At 58.4% G+C, this 23,754-nt stretch overlaps 2 protein-coding genes across 7 annotated transcripts in view; both read left to right on the forward strand.

Annotated features, from left to right (window-relative positions):
* CABIN1 (calcineurin binding protein 1) overlaps positions 1-4,381 on the forward strand; it is a 149,501-nt gene extending 145,120 nt beyond the window's left edge. For all 5 annotated transcript variants that reach the window (XM_014866265.3, XM_070516530.1, XM_044775392.2 and 2 more), the window contains 3 exons: positions 2,240-2,404; positions 3,536-3,762; positions 3,884-4,381. In XM_014866265.3, the coding sequence (XP_014721751.2) occupies positions 2,240-2,404; positions 3,536-3,762; positions 3,884-4,027 (536 nt within the window). In that variant the 3' untranslated portion in view covers positions 4,028-4,381. The remainder of the gene's footprint in view (positions 1-2,239; positions 2,405-3,535; positions 3,763-3,883) is intronic.
* A 2,000-nt stretch (positions 4,382-6,381) lies between these two features.
* SUSD2 (sushi domain containing 2) lies at positions 6,382-17,152 on the forward strand. Of its 2 annotated transcripts, none has more exons than XM_044775391.2 (15): positions 6,382-6,965; positions 8,365-8,572; positions 8,771-8,922; positions 9,375-9,542; positions 10,103-10,277; positions 10,396-10,597; positions 10,775-10,860; positions 10,943-11,211; positions 11,283-11,426; positions 11,517-11,675; positions 12,433-12,681; positions 12,798-13,070; positions 13,181-13,357; positions 13,459-13,561; positions 13,668-17,152. In XM_044775391.2, exons 1-15 carry the CDS (start codon positions 6,890-6,892, stop codon positions 13,690-13,692), a joined length of 2,466 nt encoding a protein of 821 aa, XP_044631326.1. In that variant the 5' UTR covers positions 6,382-6,889; the 3' UTR covers positions 13,693-17,152. The 2 variants fall into 2 exon arrangements, with proteins under 2 accessions (XP_044631326.1, XP_044631325.1); XM_044775390.2 differs by having other exon boundaries at positions 6,814-6,965; positions 10,013-10,277.
* Positions 17,153-23,754: the final 6,602 nt, after the last annotated feature.

Raw genomic sequence — 23,754 nt, forward strand, 5'->3', positions numbered from 1 at the left:
CCCTCACACAGGCCTTCCAGCTCCAGCCAAGGGAAGGTGGCTGGCAGCAGCCGACAGTGTCTGGTCCCACCTTATCCCGCCTGCTGCGGCCTGCAGGTGGGCGGGGGTGCACTCCGGTTTCCCTGGTCACTGGCAAAGACCTCCCCTCATCTGCCCAGTCTGTGCTGACCAGAGCTGCTGGCCCTGTGCAGCAGGTCACTTCCTCTGGGGGCTCAGGGTCACTCGTGAGCAGCCAGGCAGGCTCCTGAACATGTCTCCCCCAGAGGGGCCATGGTTTCGTGCTGACTGCCCAGCCACTAGAACAGTGCCTGGCTCACAGGTGAGTGCAAGTACCTCTCACTGAGGCCAGCAGGCCTTCCAGAGTGGGCAGAGTGGAACAGGATGGTGCGTAGAGTGCCACTGCAGGCCGTGTGACCAGCCTGTGAAAGGACTCAGATCCTGGGAGTGCCTGCCTGTGCTGGGTGCCTGTGCCGCAGGGTTGCAGGGGCTGGAATGCAGACTCGAGGCCAGTTCTGAGAAGCCAGGGCGGGGGCATCTAGGACAACAGGCCTTGGGGACCCAGTACCCAGCTCAGTAGTCTGCCCCAGGGAGCAGGCAGAGTTGCCCAATTACACAGGACTCCAGCCTGGCCACCTGCTTCCCACAGACAGAGAACCTGAGGCCTGGAGGTCTAGGGGTGCCTCAGATGGCCTTTCTCTGAAGACTGAGCCCCCAGCCAGGTCCCCTCCTCACAGAGCCACCTGGGTGGCCTGGGGGAGGGGAGGGGGGGGAGGGGGCCACCTGGCCTGGGGAGCACCTCCCCGTGTGCTTGAGTCTCTGTGGGACACCCTGTCCCAAGTATCCCTCCGCCTTTTGGAGGCCCACCAAGCAGGAAGGGCCTGGGAAGGGCAGACAGACCCCGGGGTGAGAGGAAGCAAATGCCTGACATCTGCCCCCACTGGGGGCAGCCTCCGCCCCTCCTGCCAGCCCCAGGCCCTGCTCTGCTGCTCCCAGCCCCCTCATTACAGCCCTGTCCTGTAGATTCCTATCAGTGAGGCAGCCAGGTGCACGTCCTCCAGCCCACCCCACCCTAGCAGCCCCTCCAGGCCACTTGGCCAGGCCCTCAGGGAACCGCCGTGTGAAGAGAGTGTTGGGCCCAGGCAGGCAGGGTGTTGCTGCCCATTGAAGGGCCTGGGCCAGACATCCACGGGCCTGCTTCGTGGGTGCATGCCCAGATATGGTGACTAGAGCCCTGCCCCAATGCCACAGGCTGTTCTCTCTACTCCCTGGGGTCCAGGAGGGCAGCTGGAGGAGCCTTCCAAGGTGTGCATTCCTGCCTGCCATGGTGTATGGGGCTGGACCCTGGGGACAAAGGCTGAAACCGTGATTGCCAGGTGATGAGACCCAAGGTGGAGAAGTAGTGGCTCCTGGCTCAGCCAGGGAAGGCTCTGTCCTCCAGGAGCTGGAAGCCAACAGGCAGGAGGCCAGGGCTACTCTGTGGCCCGTCTTTGTCCCCACCCCAGGAGCTGTCACTCCTGCTGGACAAGGAGGCAGGCTGGCTTCACCGGCTGGAGAACGGCAAGGTGCTTGATGGGCAGAGTTGGGGAGTAGAAGAGTAGTGGGGCGATGGCTGAGTGGCAGCAGATTCTGAGCCCCAGTGAGAAGGAAGAGGAGAGCAACGCAAGGAACAGGAGTGCCAGGAGGCCTGGACACCGCCGGGCGCGAGCGGAAGGTGGAGGCAGGGCCTGGGAGCCAGTGCGAGCCACACTGACTGACGGCCTGGCTGGCGGCCATGGCACAGGCTTTACCCATGGGCCCATCCAGGCCTTGGCGCGACTGAGGCCAGTTCCCGGGGCAGGTGTAGCCTGGCAGGAGGGTGTGGAACCAGCACACTTCTCCATCCGCTTTGTCTTAGCGGGGTGGTTTGGTTTGGGGTCCTGACGGTCTTTCTGATGGCCACTCCCGTGAACAGGGGAGTTGGGCACAGTCTTGGTGTTGCCCCTGCTGTGTCAGGTGCACAGCAGTCCCGGTGGGGAGCTGGCCCCGCCAGTGTCCACCAGGGCATGAGCGGTTTCCTGCCAGTACCAGCCTGGCCCCACCAAGCAATTGTTCCAAGGAGCCTCTGCTGGCCCACAGGCCACTCAGGTGGAGGTGGACAGCTGCCTCGGCACAGGTCCCTGCCGGGTGCCCCAGGGCAAGGAGGGAGCCTGTCCCACAGGCTGGCGGAGGACGTAACCCAAGCCGCCCTGTGTCCCCACAGAGGGAGAAGAGCTGGCAGGAGGGGCAGAGGGTGCCAGCTTCCCACCCCAGGAGCCACAGTGCTGTGAGCAGGTGAAGATGGCCCCTGAGGGCCCCCAAGCAGAGCCGCGCTGCTGGCCAGCAGAGGCCACCCCCCGGACAGGCACCGAGCCCACCTGCAGCCAAGGTAACAGAGCCACTCGGGAGCAGCCCAGCACTGCCCCCACAGCCAGCAGGCAGGGTGGGCTTCCCTGCAGAGGCACCTCCCTCCCCTGGAAGAGTGGCCGTGGGGCTGGCAGGGCGGGGCCTGAGGAGGGCCCAGTGATGAGGCAGACGGGGAAGGTGGCTGGGCGGGGAGGCCAGGCTGAAGAGCTCGGTGGGGAGCATTGTGGCAGGAGGGGGTGCGGGTGGAGGAGAAGGGCCCCAAGAGCCCCATGTTTCACCCTCGGCTTCACACAGGGAGCAGCGGGGGCAGACGGCCAGCCCATTGCAGAACGCAGGCTGAGGCTGCTCAGCGAGGGGGAGGGCTGCCCCTGCCCCGATAGGGCCAGAGGAGGGGCAGGCAGAGGGGCGGCCGGTTGGGCTGGGCCAGGCCAGACAGGCATCTGCGTCCAAGGCAGAGCCTGTTCCCACCAGCTGCCCCACCAGCCAGGCCCCTTGGGGACTCCTCAGGGCTGGGGCCTCTCACAGACCTCACTCAAGACAGCAGCGGCTGGCGCCAGCCCAAGGGGGCCAGGCTCAGGCTCTGAGTAAGCCCCACTCCTTTTAAAGCCATGGGGCCGCGGAGGAATGTGGAGATCAGCCAGGCTGTGGGTTGCTCCCAGCTCATGCAGCTCCCCAGAGACTGTGGCCCCAGGGCTGCTGCCTTGGGGCTCTGGGCCTCAGCGTCCCCTGTGGTGTTGACACCACTAGGACATGCGTCCTAGGATGGTCACAGGGATGTAAGAGTTAATGCTATGTGCTTGGAGTGCCTGTGGAATCCCTGGGAAAGCTCAGGGGGGTTCACCCGTGTCCCAGGCCCTGGGCTCCCAGAGTGCACCGTGCTCCTGTTGGTGGAGGCGGTGCGTCCTAGTCCCCACACCCCACGGCCCAGAGCCAGAGCCAGGCAGCTGGGGAGGCAAAGAGAGACAAGGAAGCCTGGAGCCTGCCTGCCAGCACAGGCAGAAAGGCCCAGGGAATACACCCTTGATCTGATGTAGCGGGAGGAGGTATTCTTGGTGCCTGTCTTCCAGAGGGGAAACTGAGGCCCGAGTGGGGGAGAGGCTGGCAGGCCTGGGAGGCTGTGAGCGAGGTTCAGCCTCTTCCGGTTACCCCACAGTCACCAGCTCCAAGGTGCCCAGCAGCGGGAGTGCCCAGCCACCTGAGGGCCACCCAGGCAAGGCAGAGCCCAACCGGGCCAAGTCGCGTCTCCTGCCCAACATGCCAAAGCTGGTAATCCCCTCGGCTGCCACCAAGTTCCCCCCTGAGATCACCGTCACGCCGCCCACCCCAACCCTGCTCTCGCCCAAAGGCAGTATCTCGGAGGAGACCAAGCAGAAGCTGAAGGTGACCTTGGGTGCCACGTAGGGGGCAGGGGCGTGGGCAACAGGGGGGCACAGGCAGGGGCGTGGGCTACAGGGAGCCTGGGGCCAGGCCTCCTGACCAGTGCCCTGCCTGGTCTGCGCAGTCGGCCATCTTGTCTGCCCAGTCGGCCGCCAATGTGAGGAAGGAGAGCCTGTGCCAGCCAGCCCTGGAGGTGCTGGAGACATCGAGCCAGGAGTCCTCGCTGGAGAGCGAGACAGATGAGGATGACGACTACATGGACATCTGAGGAGGGCCACCCGCCCCCCGCCCCACTGTTCCCCACACAGCCCTCGGTGTGCTCTGCCTTCCCCCGTGCGGTGTCCTCCCTGCCCACCTGGGTGGGGCTGTCCCCACCATGGCTGAGGGGCCCAGAGGCTGGGCTCAGCCACACGGAGATGGATGGGTTGAAGTCTGCACAGCAGGGCCACCTCCTTTTCTATGAAATGTTGACTTTGTAAATGCCCACCCTGCCCAGGTGGCCGTGTCCACACCCCGCCGCCCGGAGAATCCGGCCTTCGCTTCAGTCATAGTGGAGGTCGCATTTAGGGTCGGGCTCACCCCTGCCCTTTTTTTGTTTTTTTCTAATAAAGATGGAACAGTTTCTGCTTCTTTGTTCGCTGCAGGGCCTGCCTCAGCAGATTGCGGGCCAGTTTCTGGTCCTCTCTTCCCATGGGTCAGGCCCGGCCCTTGCGCACCCCAGGGAGCAGGTCGGGGAGCACTTAGTGGGGTGCGAGGTGAGCACAGGTCAGGGAACCCAGCAGGGCAGACCCTTCCAGATAAGGCTGGAGGTGAGCCTGTCAGGGACGCCCCCGTAGGACACAGGTGTGAGGGCGTGTCCCTCTGGAGTTGGGGTCAGGGGCAGGCAGGTCCAGGCCGTGCTGAGGAGCTGACTTGCACCCTGATGAGACAGGGCCCCTGGGGGCTCCTGAGAGGCAGAGTCCGTGTCAGGAAGGGTGAACTGGGGGGAGGGGAAGGGAGGCACAGTGGGGGCCACTTACCTCCCACCACACTCGTCCTCTGATAAAACCGGCTACATAAGTTGTGGGGCCCCTTGTTCAACAATTAAGAATGTTTTAAAGGTGACAGCAGAGCATTGGACAAGCCCACGATGCTGGCTCTGCTCTCCCAGGCGCCAGCCCGTCTGTTTTGAGGAGGCACAGGTTTTAGGGGCCCCAAGCTGCCCTTCTGCACAATATCAAGCCCCAGTGCCTTGGGGGCCCAGCCGCCACCCCACAGCTCTGGACTGGCCCCCATCCGCTGGGGCATCCCCTGAAATGGTCTTTGTCCAGAATGAAGATGAGGACTCTCCTTGCACTGCTGGGGTCCCCAGCCCGGGCCTGGCACAACCACCATGGGAACCCAGAAGCACGGCAGCCTTGAATGGGTCCTCGCTGAACCTGCCCTGATCAGGCCCTTCGCAAGGCAGCCTCAGCTAACGGGGCCAGGAGTTGGTTACTCAGGTGCCCGCTCACCCGGCAGGGCCCAGGGCATGGAGACCCTCAACTGTACTCCTGGCTTCTCTTTTTCATTCTCTCATTCGTGTGGCCAGAGTGCCCAGGTTAGAAAGAGGAAGGGGCAACCTTCCTCCAGGGCCCAGCCCCCTTCCTGGGAACAACCTGGCAGTCTCCCAGGGCCCTTTCTGGTTCTCGGACCTGCAGGACCCCTGGACCCGCCCAGGAGCATGCCCACCGTCTCCCCTAAACTGTGCCCTAGAGCACCCTCAGCCCTGAGCCTGGGATGAGCCCCAGCACCAGCCCCCAGGCCAGATCCGGGCTGCCCCCCAGCTCAGGACCTCAGTATTCACACCCAGGGCACCCGCCCACAGAGGTGCCCGAGTGGCCAGCAAGCAACTTGTGAGTTGTGGTTCCCCACTTACCCAGCTGGCTTCCCTGACACCTGTAGGAGCCTGCCTCTCTGGAGCAACTGCAGGCACACCCACCAGGCAAGAGGGGCGGTGCCCAGGAAACAGGGCTGGCCTGACCCTAAGAGCTGAGGCTGTCATGGCCAGACAGCCTCAGCTCATGCCCCCGGCCAGCTTCAGCTCCCTACGAGGTCCCAGGACGTGTCCCCTTTGGACATCTTGAGAAGCTGCCACTGGGGAGAGGACTGTCTGCCTGTCCCGATGCCCAACCCAGGTGGCAGGGCCCCAAAGAGTCTCAGGCCTGAGCCCTCCCAGGGGCCTGGCCCAGCCTGGCTGCCTCTCCCGGTGACCTTGGCCCCACCCATCTCAGTCTGGGTCTCAGTTTCCACACCTGCACAATGAGAAGGGAGGGGAAGAGTGAAGAGATTATGCAAACTCCATGAGTGACAGTGCAGGGGCTGCTGGGGCTGGGTGGCTCCTCTCCAAGTTCCCCTGCCCAGGGAGCTGGGGGACTGGCCTAGTTTTGTGAGCACCCAGGGGACCTAGCCCAACCTCCTGGGGGAAACACACAGTTCTGATCTAAGCCCCCCCAGCCCACCCCCGCCACGGTTACCCACCCCTCCCAAGGGGATGCCTGTGAAGCTGTGGCTGATCTGACAGCTCCACCCTCCCCGAGAGGGAGCCCTCCTCTAGAACCCAGACTCTCGGGGCCGAGGCAGGCGCCCTGTGTGACGTTACTTGCTCCTTCGCCCCACCAGGCTGTGCACAAGAATTGGGAACTCCTGCTCCCTGCAGGGAAGCCGAGGACTAGAGATGCAAGTCTGCAGCTGGATGCCTTGGGGCTGGAATCCTGGGATTGCAGGGACAATCCCGCCTTAGCCTTACCCACCCTGCGGCGTCCCCTCCTCTGTGTGAGCCCTACCCTGGACGCCCAGAACAGGGCCCGTTTGGGATCCAGAGGTCTGAGCTGCAGCCTCTGGACATCCGGCTTCTCGAGTGCCAGAAATCCAGCAGCTGGAGGCTTGGGCTCCCTTCCCTTGTCCGAGGCCAATGGGCCAGGAATGTGCTAACAGGGCAGGTTGGGCCCTGTTGGCCCACGCGGGCGGGCGGGCACCTGTGGACTTTGAGAAGGGACCGGACAGGGTGGGGTGGGGCGGGGCGACAGGCAGGCGGGGCGGGCCATGAGGAGTGAGCTGGTCTGCCGCCTCCACAGCTTCTGCTGCTCCAGCTGCAGACACAGGCCGCACGATGAAGCTGCTCCTCCTGCCCTGGGCCCTGCTGCTGCTGGTGACGGCCCCCAGCCCAGGCCGCTGGCCTGCAGCAGGTACGCCCCTACTCTGCCCTTCTGTCCCCCTGTCTGTCCGTCTGCCTGCTGCAGCCAAGCCCAGGGCAGACAACCCTCTAGGCTCAGCTTCTGACCATCTGTCAGGCCATCTGTGACTGTAGTTGGCGTGGTAAGAAGTTCTGGGGATCCCAAGATCAAGGGGCCGCCAGCAGGAATGGGGGTCTGGGTCGTGCCCACCCCAAACTCCCTGGGAGCCAGGAGGCAGTGGCTGCCTCAGAGGGAGGGAGCTAGGTGGTGGCGGGCTCAGGAGAGCTGCACTCGCACATGGAGGAGCCTCCCAGCCCCACTGGGCCCTCTGCCCAGCGACAGGCAGGATTGTGGGTCCTTATGGGGAGGGAGGTGAACTAAGACAATCCCAGGGAAGGCCCACACTCCCGTCTCAGAGGAGAGAGGAGTGCCACCACCCTCCTGCACTTATCTCACCTTTACCAGCATCACTCAGCCTCCCCACCCCCGTGAGTCCTCATATCCTCAGTCAATAAATATTTATTGATGCTCTTGAGTGCCAGGCCGGCACTGGGTGAAGTGGGGCCACCAGGCTGGCTCAGGCCCAGATCTGGCCCTTGACTAGCCCTCTTTGGGGGAGTGGCAGGGAAGGGCCGGGTGGGATGTGTGATTTCAACCTCAGTGCCTGCTTCCCGCGCCAGTCTGTACCCTCTAACCCACCTGGCCATGCCAGGTCTAGAGGGATGGATCCCCTGAAAATATGGCCCTGTCACGAGTCCCCACAGCAGAAAAGGCTGGGGCCTATGTCCAAAGCCCCCCACTAGACCGCTCTCTCCCCATCCTGGCCCTGCTGGGCCTTCTGCTAGAAATGCCCCTCCTCCCCCTGAGAGGAGGGGGGCACACTTTGCCATCTCCTGCCTGGGCACCAGCCCCTACCAGCCTCCAATGGACTCTTGGTAGCCATGTCCCCAGATCCGGACCAGGCAAGCCAGAAGGGTCCTTCTTCAGGCTGCAGGGCCAGAGACCTTCAGGGAGTGGAGACAGCTCCTTGACCCATGTCAAGGACAGGCACCTGTGGCTGTCTGAGGACGCCCTTGGGTTAGGGACTTGGTAGCTGAGGGTCAGCCCTGCCCTGGGGGCTCCTTCTGATGCTGCAAAGTTGTACGCCTGGAGGCATTTCCCTTATCTCTCCTTGTTCAAGCTGGTGGGTCATTCAAGCCAACTGTTGGATTATCTGCACTGAGAATTACCACACCCCACAGGCCTTGTGGGTTTCCACTGTGTCCACGTGGTGGTCAGGGCAATTCTGGCCAGCATTCTCCCAGGCATGCTTCTCCCTAATGGGCTCCAAGGGAAAAAGACGTGGGCCCTGGGCATGGGGCAGCTGGCCCAGCACCCGCCCGGGCCAGGCGCTCAGGGCCCTCTCCTCCAGATGCCCAGGAAAGCTGCTCCCACCGCTGTGGGGAGTGGAACGAGCTATGCTCCTGCCACCCGACCTGCTTCGGCCTGGACTCCTGCTGCAAGGACTTTCGGGACTTCTGCCTGGAGATCTTGCCCTACTCGGGCTCCATGATGGGCGGCAAGGACTTCGTAGTGCAGCATCTCAACTGGTTCAGCCCCACAGATGGCGTGATCTGCAGGTGGGAGATCTGAGGGGCTGGGCAGCCAGGGCTCCGTGCATGCTGAGGGCCCAGACCCACTGGCCGGCAGGGTGGAGCCCCTCGGACCGAGAACAGGGACAGCTGGCCTGATGGGGTCCCCAGGAGGTTGGGGGCCCACGTCTCAGAGAGGGTCAGCCCACCCTGGCCCAGCCTCTCCTGCCACCTCCACCACCACAGGTTTAATGAGAGCGTCCAGACGCGTGGCCACGTGGACTCCTTGGGACACGTGCACTGTGTGTCACCGTTGCTCTATGAGACTGGCCGCATTCCCTTCACACTCTCCATGGACAATGGCAGCTCCTTCCCGCGCTCGGGCACCTGGCTGGCTGGTGAGCTCCACTGCGCCCATCCAGGCGTGGGCAGCAGGCCCCACCCTCCGTGGGCCCTGGGCCCCCACAGGGAATTTCCCCAGTGCTAACATATGCAGGCCGGGCTAGCCTCCGTGCCCTGCCGCTCTGGCTGAACCAGTCCCTCAGCAGGCCCGCCCAACCATGGGGTCGTGGGTTCCCACAGCTCCTCTCCCCACATCCTGGCATCCGGACAGGAGTCGAGGTCCAGAGGGAGTAGGGAGGGGCTGCAGGTGTCACCCAGCAAGGTGGGCCAGTGTCTGCCGGCTCTGCTCGCCCAGGCCGGGGGAGGCCAGAGGCCTGGGCAACAGAAGGCAGGTTCCTGGCTCTCCTGGCTCTCCTTTCCTGCCTGAGGATCTGTAGGAGACCATCACTCCAATGGGACAGCCATGCTTCGGCCCTGAGGGGCTCACCCTTCACCTTCTTCTGCCCAGTGCACCCCAGCAAAGTGTCGCAGACAGAGAAGCTCCAGCTGGAGAACGAGACCCGCTGGCAATACTATGGCACTGCTGGCACAAAGGGTAACCTCACCCTGACCTGGAACACCGCGGCTCTGCCCACGCAGTCCGTCACCATCGAGCTGTGGGGTTACGAGGAGACAGGTGAGGCTGGCAGAGGGCTGATTGGACCAAGGGGCTCTGCAGCTGCCTCTGTGGGGCCTGGTGGGGTCACGAGCTTTGGGCTTGCAGAGATGAGAGCAAGGACATTCCTGGTGGGGGAAGTTCCAGGCAGGGATGGAGAGCGAGGAAAGGGAGCTGATGCGAGTGGGAGCGGGCAGGGAGCAGCACAGGGAGCTGTTTGGGGCCCAGCTCTTGGAGGAGGTGTGGACATTCTCAGCCTTGGGATACGAGGCTTGTCCTGGAAAAGCTTGTCCCACCCCGTCCTCTCTGAGCCCCTGGATGGCTGGCATGGCCCTGGGCCCAGCCTCGAGCAGGGACACGTAGGGGGATGGTGGTGGTCACTGAAATGTAGGGGGAAGAAGGGGTGGTCACTCAAGCCAGGGTCTTTGCTGGATCAGCAGGACAGGCCCTCCAATAGAGATCATCTGTCCATACTTCTGTCCATCTATCAGGCTGCTCTGAGCACCAAGGACTGGTGCCCACCTCTGCTCCAGGGGTCCTTGGACAGGCCCCAGGGCTGACTAAGGACTTCATCCCCTCAGGGAAGCCATACTCAGAGGATTGGACAGCAAAGTGGTCATACCTGTATGCTCTGGCCACAAATGTCTCAAACTCCGGCTTCTTCACGTTCACTCCGGAACCTGCACCTCAAAACTACCAGAGATGGGAAGTGGGTGCCCTTCGGATCATCAACAGCGAATACCATTCTGGGGAGAAGTGAGGACCGTGAGAGGCTGGGCTGGGGGCACCCCCGGCCTGCCTAGTGCCTGCCCAGCCTGACAGGGAACCCAGGGTGGGGCAGCGAGGGCGGCCCTTAGTGTGCGGTCCCCCGCAGGGACGTGCACGCACTCTGGAGCAACGAGCATGCGCTGGCCTGGCACCTGGGCAACGACTTCCGGGCAGACCCCGTGGCCTGGGCCCGTACTCAGTGTCTGGCCTGGGAGGAGCTGGAGGACCAGCTACCCAACTTCCTGGAGGAGCTGCCCGACTGCCCCTGCACCCTGGCCCAGGCCCGGGCCGACTCTGGCCGCTTCCACGTGAGCCCCCACCCAGTCAGGGCCAGGAGGGCACGAGGGGACCCCTGCTCAAGACAGCACCAGGGGAGGCAGATAGAGGCCCCGCGAGGTGGGGTAGGGGTCCGAGGGGTTGGCTCCCAGGGAGGGGCTGGCAGAGCCCAAAGCCAGCACAGTTGACAGCAACCAGCTGCTCTGCAGACGGACTACGGCTGTGACATTGAGCATGGCAGTGAGTGCACCTATCACCCAGGGGCTGTGCACTGCGTGCGCTCCGTGCAAGCCAGGTGAGCCCCCAGATGGTGGGGGTTTTGGGGGTAGCGGCGGGGGCAGACTCCAACGGTGACTCTGACCTGTCTGTGCCCTCAGCCCTCAGTATGCCTCAGGCCAGCAGTGCTGCTACACGGCGGCAGGCACACAGCTCCTGACGGCGGACTCAATGGGCGGCAGCACCCCAGACCGTGGCCACGACTGGGGCGCGCCCCCTTTCCGTGCGCCTCCCCGGGTGCCCGGCCTGTCCCACTGGCTCTACGACGTCATCAGCTTCTACCACTGCTGCCTCTGGGCACCCGAGTGCTCCCGCTACATGCGGCGGCGGCCCTCCAGCGACTGCCGCAGCTACCGGCCCCCGCGCCTGGGTAGGTGCCAGCCGGGGGGTGCCGGGCCCGGCTGGGCCAGGGCGGGCCACCTGACCCTCCGTTCCCCCCAGCCTCTGCCTTCGGGGACCCACACTTTGTCACCTTTGACGGCGCCAACTTCACGTTCAATGGGCACGGCGAGTACGTGCTGCTGGAGGCGTCGCTGACCAACCTAACGGTGCAGGCGCGGGCCCAGCCGGACACGACGCCCGAGGGTGAGGCTGGGCCTGGGGCTTGGGGGTCTCAGGCTCATCCCTGGGGGGAGGCTGGAGCCGAGCAGACCCCCTTCTATACCCACCACCCAGGCACGCAGGCCCGAGGCACGGGGCTGACAGCCGTGGCTGTCCAGGAGGGTGACTCAGACGTGGTGGAGGTCCGGCTGGCTGGCGGGGCTGGGGTCCTGCAGGTGCTGCTGAACCAGGAGGTGCTGAGCTTTGCCGAGCAGAGCTGGATGGACCTGAAGGGTGAGTGGGTGGGGAGCTGCCCCCGCTGGGCTCCACACCTCTCCCCAGCACTGGCTGGGGGTGGGGTGGTAAGCAGGGCACGGGCGCAGAGACAGAGGCCTCTCAGGGCTCACTGGGGGGCGACAGTCAGCCCCACCCCATGCACCTCCCGCGGAGGGAGCCAGCACAATGGTCGCTTGGCCCCAGCCCATGGCTGTCTATGGACAGATGTGGTTCTAGGCCCCGGGTATCGAGGTCCAGCCTGGGGGACCTGGTCTATCTCTTGCCTGCACACCCTGGTCACAGGCCCTAGGGGCCAGGACAGTGGGACGTGTCCTCACGGAGGCCCAGAGGAGCCGGGAGCTGCAATGATAGGACTCTGCCTGCTGCAGGGAAGCTGGCCCTGAGGGTCAGGGAGCCGCAGCTCTTTGTCTGCCCCTCTTCTCACAGTGGTGCTGTCTCAGGAAACTGAACAAATGAAATGGATTGCAGTTGGGGTGGGCAGAGACCTGGGATGGGCCTGTTGGCGCTGAGGGATCCTGGGGAAGGGCAGAGGTGGGCGTGGCTGCTGCCTCCTGTTAGGGAGCAGTGTGGGCGGGGGGGGGCCTCTTCGGGGCCTGGGCAGTTCAGATGCCTCTGGGCATCCCAGCACAGGTGTGGGCCCAGGCTTGGCCTTGGAGACGCCCTCTCCTTCCCCCAAAGTTCACGGGTACCTGCCCACCCATCTAGCACGGTGCCCACAGGAGGCGACCCTGACCCCAGCTCCACTTGTGCCCAGGCATGTTCCTGTCAGTGGCTGCCGAGGACAGAGTATCAATCATGCTGTCATCGGGGGCCGGCCTGGAGGTCAGCATCCAGGGTCCATTTCTGAGTGTGACTGTCCTGCTGCCTGAGCAGTTCCTTACCTATACACGAGGCCTCCTTGGGACGCTCAATGACAACTTCACAGACGACTTCACCCTACGCAGTGGGCAGGTCCTGCCGCCAGATGCCAGTTCCCAAGAGCTGTTCCAATTTGGGGCTGACTGTGAGTGACCATGAGGTGTACACGGTGAGGGGGCATGGGGGACGGGGTCAGTGGAGGTTTGGGGTGGGGAGCCCAGACCCTCGGCCACCAGCCAGGCCTGCTGCATGTCTCCCCAGGGGCCGTGGAGAACGCCTCCTCCCTGCTCACCTATGACTCCCAGCTCCTGGTCAACAACTTCCTGTATGGCCCCAAGCATGACCCTACCTTCAGGCCCCTCTTCCCTGACGAGATCACCCCCAACTCCAGCCAGACGACTGAGGTGGCCAAATTGTGTGGGGACAACCATTTCTGCAGCTTTGACGTGGCAGCCACCGGGAGCCTAAGCGTGGGCAACGCCACGCGGATGGCCTACCAGCTGCACCAGCGTCGCGTACAGAGCCTGCAGTCTGGTGAGGGCGGCGGGGGGCACAGGTGAGGGGGTGGACACTTTGTGCTGGGACGTGGCCCCCCAGGCGGCCAGTGGCTCAAGCCTGTCGTCTGTGTCCTGCCCCCCCCCCAGTGGTGTCCTGCGGCTGGCTGGCCCCGCCCCTCAATGGGCACAAGGATGGCATCAGGTACCTGGTGGGCTCCACCATCCACTTCCACTGTGACAGCGGCTACAGCCTGGCCGGGGCAGAGGCCAGCACCTGTCAAGCTAATGGCACCTGGTCCACGCCCACCCCCACGTGCCAGCCAAGTGAGGATGCCCCGCCCGCGCCCACCCTCGCCCAGCCCCAGCGCCCCCTCCTCTCCCCACCTCCGCCCCGGGTGGCCCTCACCGCTCCGCCCTCTCTCCAGGACGAAGCCACACAGTGCTGCTGAGCATCATCTTTGGAGGCCTGGCAGTGGTGGCTCTGATGGCGGTGGTCTTCGTGGTGCTGCGCCGCAGGAAGGGCAACATGTGAGACCCCCACCCACCCAGACCCAGGGTCCCACCACCAGGGCCCTGGTCTGCGCCCCTCCTCGGCTCCCGTGGGACCCTGCTCTAGACCACGTCTCTGTTGCAGGGCCATCTGGGGTTCACAGCCCTGAGGAGAACGCACTTGGCCTGCGGCACGAGGCATACAGGCCACCCCGGGGCCAAAGACCACCCTCCCAGGAGAAAGCCCTGGACTCCTAAGAACATGCGCCCCGGCACTTGGATCCCCAAATCCCCAGCACCGTACACCTGGGACCCGGACACCTGGTACCTGAGCCTCTAATGCCTGTGGACCCGAGGCCCCATGCCCTGCTCTGTCTCCTCAGACCTGGACCCCGAGCTCTAACTGCAGTTCTCGAGGTCGGCACCCAGGGCTCTGTCCCCAAATCCTGGCAGCTCTAATTCCCCAGACCCGAGACTCCACACCCTTGAGCTCTGGCGTGGGTCTCCCGGGCTCCTGAACCCGCAACGCCAGTACCTCAGGGGCCGTGTCCGCGCCCTTGGCCCTGATCCTTATGGATTGAGACCGGGAGCCCCAGCGCCCAGCCGCCTCGATCCCTGGGCCCAGCCTGAGACTGCAGGTGGCCCAGCCAGGGTGTGGGGAGGCCTCAGGACCCCAAAGCAGAGTCACCCTAGGAGCTCCGGGCTTGTAACTCTAACACTTTGGGAACATCATTTGAAACACCCCTCCCTGCCCACGCGAGGAGAAAACAGGCCTGTGGTGCCCCCTCCCTGGTGTCCTCGTGCTCATGCTGCGCCTCGGTTCCGGAGAGTTCCAGGGTTTCCCTGTGGGGTCCACGGCACCCAGGGCAACTGGGTCTGAGTCCGTCCACCACCAGGTCACCTGAGACAGGTCCCTCCCCAGCCTCTGTCTCTCCAAATGGGATCAAAAGTGGGATTGAGAACAGTGACCACTTTGTGGGGTGAGGACAAAGAGTGATGTTTGTGAAGGGCTCACCATGGGGTGCCACGCTGGGTGCCCAGGAGATAGGATGGGGCCAACCTGCCCTCCCCCAACATAGGCACCTGCCCCGGCACCACCCTGAAGGCAGTTACTGGTAGTGCCACGCCCAAGTCCTGAACAGGGTCCCTGGGCCCTTCACTCAGTGTCCAGGAGCCAGGTCCGGAGCACAGGCCTCATCTATCACTGCCCGCCCTGTGGCGAGGGTGTGGGATGGGAGCAACAGGAGCGCCTAGGCAGGGTGGGATGGGGTCAGATTTGCATCGCAGGTCTCAGACAGAGAGAACAGGGGAGGGCGGGGTTGGAGGTGGGCGCTCCTTGGCCCAGGCAGGCGGCTCAGCGGCTTTACCCACAGAATGGAGAGCCTGCGATGGGAGGTGATGAGTGGAGGCCCACACCCCTCTCTATGCCTGCAGTGCCAAGAGTGGCCACGTGGGGGCAGCAGAGGGTAGGAACGGACTGGAGGTGGAGGCTGCAGGGGACCCAGGCCCTCCGCGAGGGCAGTCGTCCCCCGCTCTGCAGCCGGCCAGCGGGCTTGGAGTCACAAGCTTGGCCAGGGCTCATGCAGGCCCATCTCTGCGTCTCCCCTCTGCTGGGAGGTCCTGGTCTCAGGAGGTTGCACAGGTCACTCCAGGTCATCCAGCTAGCACGGGCACCAGGGTCAGAGCCCAGGCCTCCTACCTCCTCTGCCTCACCCTTGGAGGGTCCCAGGCAGAGGTGAGAGAGCTGGGTGGCAGGGGCAGGTCCTGTCTGGAGAGCTTCCTGGACGAGGCAAGTGTGCATGACGGGGTGCATTCAAAGGAACACAGCTGAGAGTGAGGGGCTGGGGGTTTTCCCGGGGACAGTGCCCAGGAGACTAGAGCAGAGGGATAAGGTTGGTGCTTCCTGTCCTTCCAGACCTCAGCCTCCTGCTTCCCCACCTCTCTGGGCTCCCAGCTCAGGACAGGGTGGGGCGGAGCGTCAGCCCCTGGCTGCCGGGCAGGTACTTTCCTCCCTGCAGATGAGGCAAGGCAGGGCTGGCCTCCCAGCGACCTGAGTCCCCAGTGCGTCCCCGTGTCGAACCAGGCCTGGCTGAGCACTCGTCAGGGGTGAGAGGTCAGTGTCCTGGTTGAGGCAGCCTGGATATGTGGGAGCAGGGACATGGGCCCTGAGGGGCAGGGGCAGCTTCATGGTTCCCATAACAGATCTCAAAGGGCAGGTCCAATTCTCAGAGAAGAGATTGGCCAGAGAGGGCATTCCAGGTAGAGGAACAGCCTGAGCGAAGGCTCAAAGGAGAAGTGCGGCTGGGTCTGAAGAAAGCAGGGCCGGCCAGCAACTGAGGCGCCTCCTCGGCCAGGCTTCCTTTATCCCAGCAGTAAAGCATGGCCTCCCTCGGCCGCCGCCCCCAAAAGGAGCTTAGAGCTACCCCACCCTCCCCAGCAGAAGAGGGGGTACACTGTCTACGGCCCTGGTCCCAGACATCAGGCTTTCCAAGTGCCAGGGGCAGGCCGGGCTGGGAAGCCCCAACACCTGACGGGTTTTCCCAGGGGCCCTAGGCAGTCGGGGGTGCTACAGGGCCTGTGTGAGGGCGGAAGGTCCGGGAGCGCAGCACAAGCTCCCTGGAGACATCAAAGGCAGGGACTCCTGCCTCAGGGAGGTGGTCTCCCCAAATGACAGCCTCAGGGAATTATGGCATCGGAAGCCAGTGGCCAGCCCCTACCCCTGTACCAGTCGGGGCTTGGGGACGGTAATCCAGGGACTGGGAAGTGCAGGTGATGGGAGAACCGGGAAGTTAAATGGGAGACAATGAGGCAGCCACAGGGTCCCACCAGCACCCCTGGGCTGAGGGACAAAGGAGGAGGATGGTACCTGGCCGGGCCCAGGTCCCCCAACAGCAGGAACCACACAGGCCCTAGCTGGAGCCACAGGTGGCAACCCCGCCACCCGATGCTCCTGCCCTCCAGCTCCCACTAGGGCCTCCCGTTGGCTGAATGCAGTGGGGAGCGGCTGACGCAGGCACAAGGGACCAATACAGCACTGCAGGGAGCAGGGACCCCCTGCTTGGCCAGGCAGGCTTCTTCCACAAGCCCCAGGGTGGCCAAGTCCCCACCCTGGGCCACTCCATCCTCCCAGGGCTCACGGGCCGATGCCGCCCGAGGAGGAGGGGTGGTCAGTGCAGCACGCAGTGGGAGTGGGAAGTCAGGGGGTGCAGGAAGCACCCAAGGAAGGAGGAGTCCTGTTCAAGCTGAATTTCAAAGAATAAAAACCTTCAGGGAGATGGGGTTGTGTAGGTGCCTGTGAGTTGCTCAGCAGCCCACGATGCCAGGACGCCTCTTCCAACCCCCACTGGACTACATTTCCCAGCCTCCCTTGCAGTTGGGGTAGTCATGTGACTGAGTTCTAGTCAGTGCCATGTGAGCAGAGGGAGGTGGGGCACTTCCAGGCCTAGCTCATAACACCTCCTTCAGGCAGTCCTCCAAGCTCTTTCCTCTGCTGGTGCAAGGATGACTTTGGAAACCCTGGTGACCTGGGTCCCCAGCAAGTGGAAGGGTATCCCCTACCCACTGACCTGTTCGCCCATCCAGTACTGCTATGTGAACGAGAAATAAACTTCTCTTGTGATTAAGCCATAATACATGTTACAATCTATTTCTTGCAGCAATCAGTTCCTCTATACACAAGAGGCAGAGATGTGAAAAGATGGCTTTAGGTTTTTCATTAGTGTTGGAAATGAATGCTATGTGCACAAGGTCTAAAAAAATGCAAACAGATACTCCCATGTTCATTGCAGCGTTATTCACAATGGCCAGAAGGTGGAAGCAACCTAAGTGTCCTTCAACTGATGAATGGGATGTATCCATATGCTGGAATATTATTCAGCCCTAAAAAGGAAGAAAATTCTGACACATGCTACAACATGGATGAACCTTGAGAACATAATGTTAAGTGAAACAAGCCAGACACAAGAAGACAAATACTGTGTATTCCACGTATATGAGGTCCCCAGAGCAGTCAAATCCATAGAGACGGAAAGCAGAATGGTGGTGCCGGGGCTGGGGGAGGGCGAATGGGGAGTTGTTGTTTAATGGGTGCAGAGTTTCAGTTTGGGAAGATGAAAAAGTTCTAGAGATGGATGGTGGTGATGATTGCACAGCAGTGTGACTGTGCTGAATGCCCCTGAGCTGTAGACCTGAAAATGGCTAAGACGGTAAATTTTATGTCATTGGTATTTTATGACAGTTAAAAATAAAAAATTCATACGGAACAATTTGCTGAACAGTCAGTCCCCAGTTGGTGGAAATGAAGGTGTGCTCAGTTTTTTGCTTCTTCCAACACTGTTATCCTTTGTAAATAAGTTCAGGTTTACCTCTGGGAGATATTCACACGAGAGGATTGACTGGTTAAACAGCTCGTATATTTTCCTCCTAGAGTTGCGCCAACTGACACTCACCTCCAACCACCAGGAGAGCCTGATCGCCTCCACCCTCGTGGCCAGCTGGGTGAGACGTGCTGCGGGGCCTGCAGCAACCTGGCTAGGCTGGAAGAGACTCCCACAACCCCCTTTCTGTCTGCTTTGGGTTAGGATGGGCCACCAGGGAGATGCCCTGGCAAGATTGGGAGGGTGGAAGTGAGTCGGCAGTCTTTTCTGTGGCCTATCTACTGACTCGCTCATTCCCACAGGCAGAGGCTAGACTTGCACCGGCTCCACCTGCCCCAGCATCCACCTTCAGCTCCACGCACTCCTGGGCCAAGTATTCCAAGCTTCTACAGGAAACCTTTTTTGTCCTTGGCAACAAGAAGGGACATGGATTTCAGCCTATCCTTGTGGGCTCCAGGCCACACTTGGGGTTCCAGCAGCTCTGGATCCTCCCCTCCACTTTACACCCATCTTCCCTCCTGACTCACTGCCACAAGGATGTCAAGCTCCAGCATCAGACTGAAGCCTTACAGAGGCCCCCGACCAGCATCCGCAGTTACGGGTCTTGCTTCTTTGACTGAACCCAGGCTGATATAAATGGGATATCTTTAATTTTTCTTTAAAGTATAAGTTGTATGTGGGAATGTAAATTGGTGCAGCCATTTTCGAAAACAGTATGGACGTTCCTCAAAAAATTAAAAATGCAACCACCATATGATCCACTTCTGAGTATATATCCAAAGGAAATGAAAACAGGATCTTGAGAGATGTCTGCACTCCCGTGTTCATTGCAGCGTTATTCACAACAGCCAAGGTATGGGAACAACCTAAGTGTCTGTCGGTGGATGAGTGGATAAGGAAGATGAGGTATATTTGTGCAATGGAATACTATCAGCCATGAGAAAGAAGGAAATCCTGCTGTTTGTGACAACGTGGATGGACCTTGAGGGCGTTATGCTAAACGAGATAAGATGGACAAACACAGTATGATGTCACTTATATGTGGCACCTAAAAGAGCTGAACTCATAGAAGCAGAGAGTAGAACATGGTTACCAAGGGCTGGGAGGTGGGGGAAAAGGGGAGATATTGGTCAAGGAGTGCAAACTTCCAGCTATAAAAAAAAAATTATAATTAAATAAACAAAATACGAGTTGTAGGCAAGAAAGTGCACTCCTCGGGGTGCAACTCAATGAATTAATCCACAGTGAACGTGCCCGGTTAACCACCACCCAGGTCAAGAAACTGGACAGCACCGACCCCACCTCTGCCACAATGATCTCCATCAGTCACTAGCCACTCCCTCCTCCCCAGATTAACCACTGGCTTCTCACACCGCACGTGAGTTTTGCCTGGTTTTGTACTTCACATAGACAGAATCCCCTGTGGTGTTCTGGCTTCTTTTGTACGTTGTGTTTATGAGAATCATCCACGTTGAGGTGTGATGCAGTAATTGACTTGTTTTCTTTTTGCTGAGTATTATTCTGTCTAATAACTTTGTTCATCCATTTTCCTGTTGGGACACGTTGGGGTGGTTTCCACTTTGGACCTAGGATGGCCTGGTGCTGTAAACATTCTTGCACGTGACTTTTGATGCACAAATGTCTGCATTTAGTTGGGTCCGTTCCGAGGAGCAGCTCTGCTGGGCACGAGGTGCATGAGGCAGCTTTCGTAGACAATGCCAGTTTTCCAAAGTGGTTTTTCCAGTTGGCATTCCCATTGGCAGCCTGCGACAGTTTCGTTTTGCCATAGCTTTGCCAACACGTGGTATTATCAGTCTGTTTCATTTCGGCTCTTCCGAGGGGTGTGGAGTGGCAGCATATTGTGGGCTTACTTTACATTTTTCCGACAACTAGTGAAACTGCACGCCTTTTCATAGGTTCATTGGCCATCTGGAGCCCCTCTTTTTGTGAGGTGTCTGTTCATCTTCTGCCCATTTTCAGTTGAATTGTCTGGATTTCTCTAATTAATCTGTAGGAGTTCTTTGTATATTCTAGATAAGAGTTTATTGTCAGATATAAGTACTGCAAATACTCTCCCTTTTAACTCTTTTAATGATGTCTTTTGTTAAACAGAAGTTCTTCATTTTAATGTAGTCTGATTTATCAATTTTTTCTTTTACAGTTAGTACTTTTTGTGTCCTGTTTGCAAAACATTTGCCTGCTCCAAAGTCACAAAGCTGTTTTGTGTTTTCCTATAAAAGTGGTTTTGGTTGATATTTCATCATTGGGCCTGCAAACCATCTGGAATAGATTTTTGTGCATGGTGTGAGGTAGTGGTCAAGAGACACATTTTTCATGTGAATATGCAGTCAACTCAGCACTATTGATTGAAACAGCATCCCTTCCCCACTGCACTGCTGTGTCCTCTCTGTCAGAGGTCTGGGGACTGTTCCGTCCCATTGCTCAGTGGATCCTTGCACCAATACCAAATTGTCTTAATTACCAGAGCTTGTTCTTGATATCCCATAGTGTAAGTCCTCCATTATGTCCTTCTGCAAGATTGCCTGAGCTAGTCCTGGTCCTTGGCATTTCCATGTGAATTTTGATATCAGCTTACCAATTTCCACAGGAAAACCTGTTAGAATTTTGATTAGTGATGAGGATTTTAGGCTGGTTAATTTTAAAACTGCAGATGAGAAGCAGGCTCCGAGGAGTGGAATTTGCTTGCCCTTTGATGAGAGACATTTGCATTTGTCGGGGGAACCTCCATCTGTGGGGATGCCTCCCTCTCTGTGCCAGGGGGAAGGAGGATGGCCTTGTCTCTGGAAACTCTTAATGGGGAAGGCTAGAACTTAAGTCGGTTACTGTCTGGCAACCTCATGTAACTGATTTAGGGTGGTGGCTTCTGGCCTTTACTTAATCCGATTTGATTCTTATCCAAAAGTTGTGGGACCACCCAATGGCCGAACCCTACCAGCACTGATACCATTTTAACTTTTTTACATATTCTTTCCTTTGTCTTGTAAAGAGATAACTCACATACCTATGCCTTAAATTTAGCCTTACTCTCCACCCATGTTGGCAGCAGAAGTGGCAGCAGCAGCTCCCCATTCCAGCATCACCTCCTCCTGCCCATGGGTCCTGTCCCCACGCAGCAGCTCTGCCTGCCCATGGGTCCTGTCCCCATGCTATTCCATACTATTCTCTAAATAAAAGAGCACTACTGCCAGATTGAAATGATGCGGGGTCGGTGAGCCGAGGAGTCGAAAGAAAGATTTCTTGGACTCTCAAGATCTGGCGGTAGTGCTCTTTTATTTAGAGAATAGTGTGGAATAGCATGGGGACAGGACCCATAGGCAGTCAGGGCTGCTGCGTGGGGACAGGACCCACGGGCAGTCAGAGATGCTGCTGGCATGGGGAGCTGCTGCTGCTGCTTCTGCTGCCAACATGGGTGGAGAGTAAGGCTAAATTTAAGGCATAGGTATGTGAGCCATCTCTTTACAAGACAAAGGAAAGAACATGTAAAAAGTTAAAATGGTATCAGTGCAGGTGGGGTCTGGCCATTGGGTGGTCCCACAACTTTTGGATAAGAATCAAATCGGATTAAGTAAAGGCCAGAAGCCACCACCCTAAATCAGTTACATGAGGTTGCCAGACAGTAACCGACTTAAGTTCTAGCCTTCCCCATTAAGAGTTTCCAGAGACAAGGCCATCCTCCTTCCCCCTGGCACAGAGAGGGAGGCATCCCCACAGATGGAGGTTCCCCCGACAAATGCAAATGCCTCCCAACAAAGGGCAAGCAAATCCCACTCCTCAGAGCCTGCTTCTCATCTGCAGTTTTAAAATTAACCAGCCTAAAATCCTCATCATTAAGAGTCCAAGAAATCTTTCTTTTTTTTTTTTTAAAGATTTTATTTTTTCCTTTTTCTCCCCAAAGCCCCCCGGTACATAGTTGTGTATTCTTCGTTGTGGGTTCCTCTAGCTGTGGCATGTGGGACGCTGCCTCAGCGTGGTCTGACGAGCAGTGCCATGTCTGCGCCCAGGATTCGAACCGACGAAACCCTGGGCCGCCTGCAGCGGAGCGCGCGAACTTAACCACTCGGCCACGGGGCCAGCCCCTCAAGAAATCTTTCTTTCGACTCCTCAGCTCACTGACCCCGCATCAATTAGGATTGCATTGAATCTATAGATGAACGTGGGGAGAATTCACATCTTCACAATGTTAAGCCCTTCTACTCCAAGAACATAGTCTAGGCCTCCATTTACTTACTCTTTAAATTCTCTCTTTATATTTTGTAGCATGCCCGATAGAGCTCTTGCATACCTCTGTTAGTTTTACTTCTAGGCTTTGATTTTTCTGTATACTTTTGTAAATGATTTCAACTCAAAAAAGTGCTTTCCATTTGTGGCTGATATGTAGAAATATCATCGATTTTTGTATGTTTTCCTTGATTCCAGTGATCTTGTTCAATTCACCCATTTCTAACAGTTAACAGATCTAACAGATCTGTAGAGTATCCACAAATAATGACAGTTGTATGTCCTCCTTTCCGGTCCTTATACCTTTTATTTGTTTTTTTCACCTTATTGCCCTGGTGAGGACTTCCCTTACATTACTGAAAGGAAATGATGAAAGCTAGCGATGCTTATCTTGTTCTCAAAAGGAACTGGGCTCCATCTCAAAAGGAAGGCTTTCTTATGTTTTATCGTGAAGTATAATGTTTGCTGTAGGGTTTTGTAACCACAGCTTATCAGATTAAGGAAGTTTCCTTCTACTTCTGTTTACTGAGAGTTTTTAGTGAGTGAAAGCCGGGAAATTTTACCGAACGCCTTTCTGCATTTATTGACATGGTTGGTGATTTGTCTTCTTTATTCCATTAGTTGCTAATGTGGTAAATTACGTCGCTTGACCTCCTGGTGTTTAAGCAATCATGCGTTCCCAGCATAGACCCAAACTGGTGGTGATGCGTTCTCTTTTTGCTGTCTTGCTGGATTTGGTTTGCTCGTATTTTGTTGAGGAGTTTTGCATCTCTGCACATGAGTGAAATCACCCTCTACATTTCCTTCATGAAATTTCTTTGTCGGGTTTTGTTCTCAAGGGTGTGCTGTCCTCGTTGAAAGTGTTGGGCAATCTTTCCTCTTTTCTGTTCTCTGGAACAGTTTGTGTTAGACTGGCGTTTTTCCTCCATCAGTGTTTGGAGGAATTCACAGAGGAAGGCTTCTGGGCCTGGAGTTGTTTACTTTGCTCCAGTGGGACCTCATCATTGTTTGAATTGGCCATGATTATTTATGAGTGGGGTTGAGCAACTTTTTATATGTTGAAACCGCCACTTGGAGTTCTCTTTCTGTCGTCTAATGAGTCACATCCTGTGAATCTTTCTAATGGATACTTGGTCTTTGATAGTAAATATTTAAGCATTTAAGTATTAAAGCTACTAGCCCCATATCCTATTATGTATTGAAACTATTTTTTCCCAAGTTTTTTATTGGTCTTTTAAGATGTTTTCCACGCAAAATTTTAAATTTTTATGTGTTCAAATACCTTCGTTTTTTTTCTCTTACGGCCTTTGGATTTTGTGTCATGCCTAAAAAGGCCTTTCCCACTCTAAGAATGTAAATAAAATTTCCTCGTGCTTTCTTTACATATTTACATGGCTTCATTTTTAACTCAAATCTTTGATCCAACCGGAAATTATTTTGGTGTAACTAGGGATCCCATTTTATTATTTTCCCAGATGACTGTCCGCTTGTTCCAATGCTAATTGTTAACAATTCATCTTTTTTCTACTGCCTTGAAACGTGTCTTTAGCAGAGACGCAATTCCCGTATTTATTCACATCTCTTTACGTGCTTTATGTTCTGGCTGATTGATTTCTT

This window comes from Equus asinus, chromosome 8 (genome assembly GCF_041296235.1).
Source record: "Equus asinus isolate D_3611 breed Donkey chromosome 8, EquAss-T2T_v2, whole genome shotgun sequence".
NCBI lineage: Eukaryota > Metazoa > Chordata > Mammalia > Perissodactyla > Equidae > Equus > Equus asinus.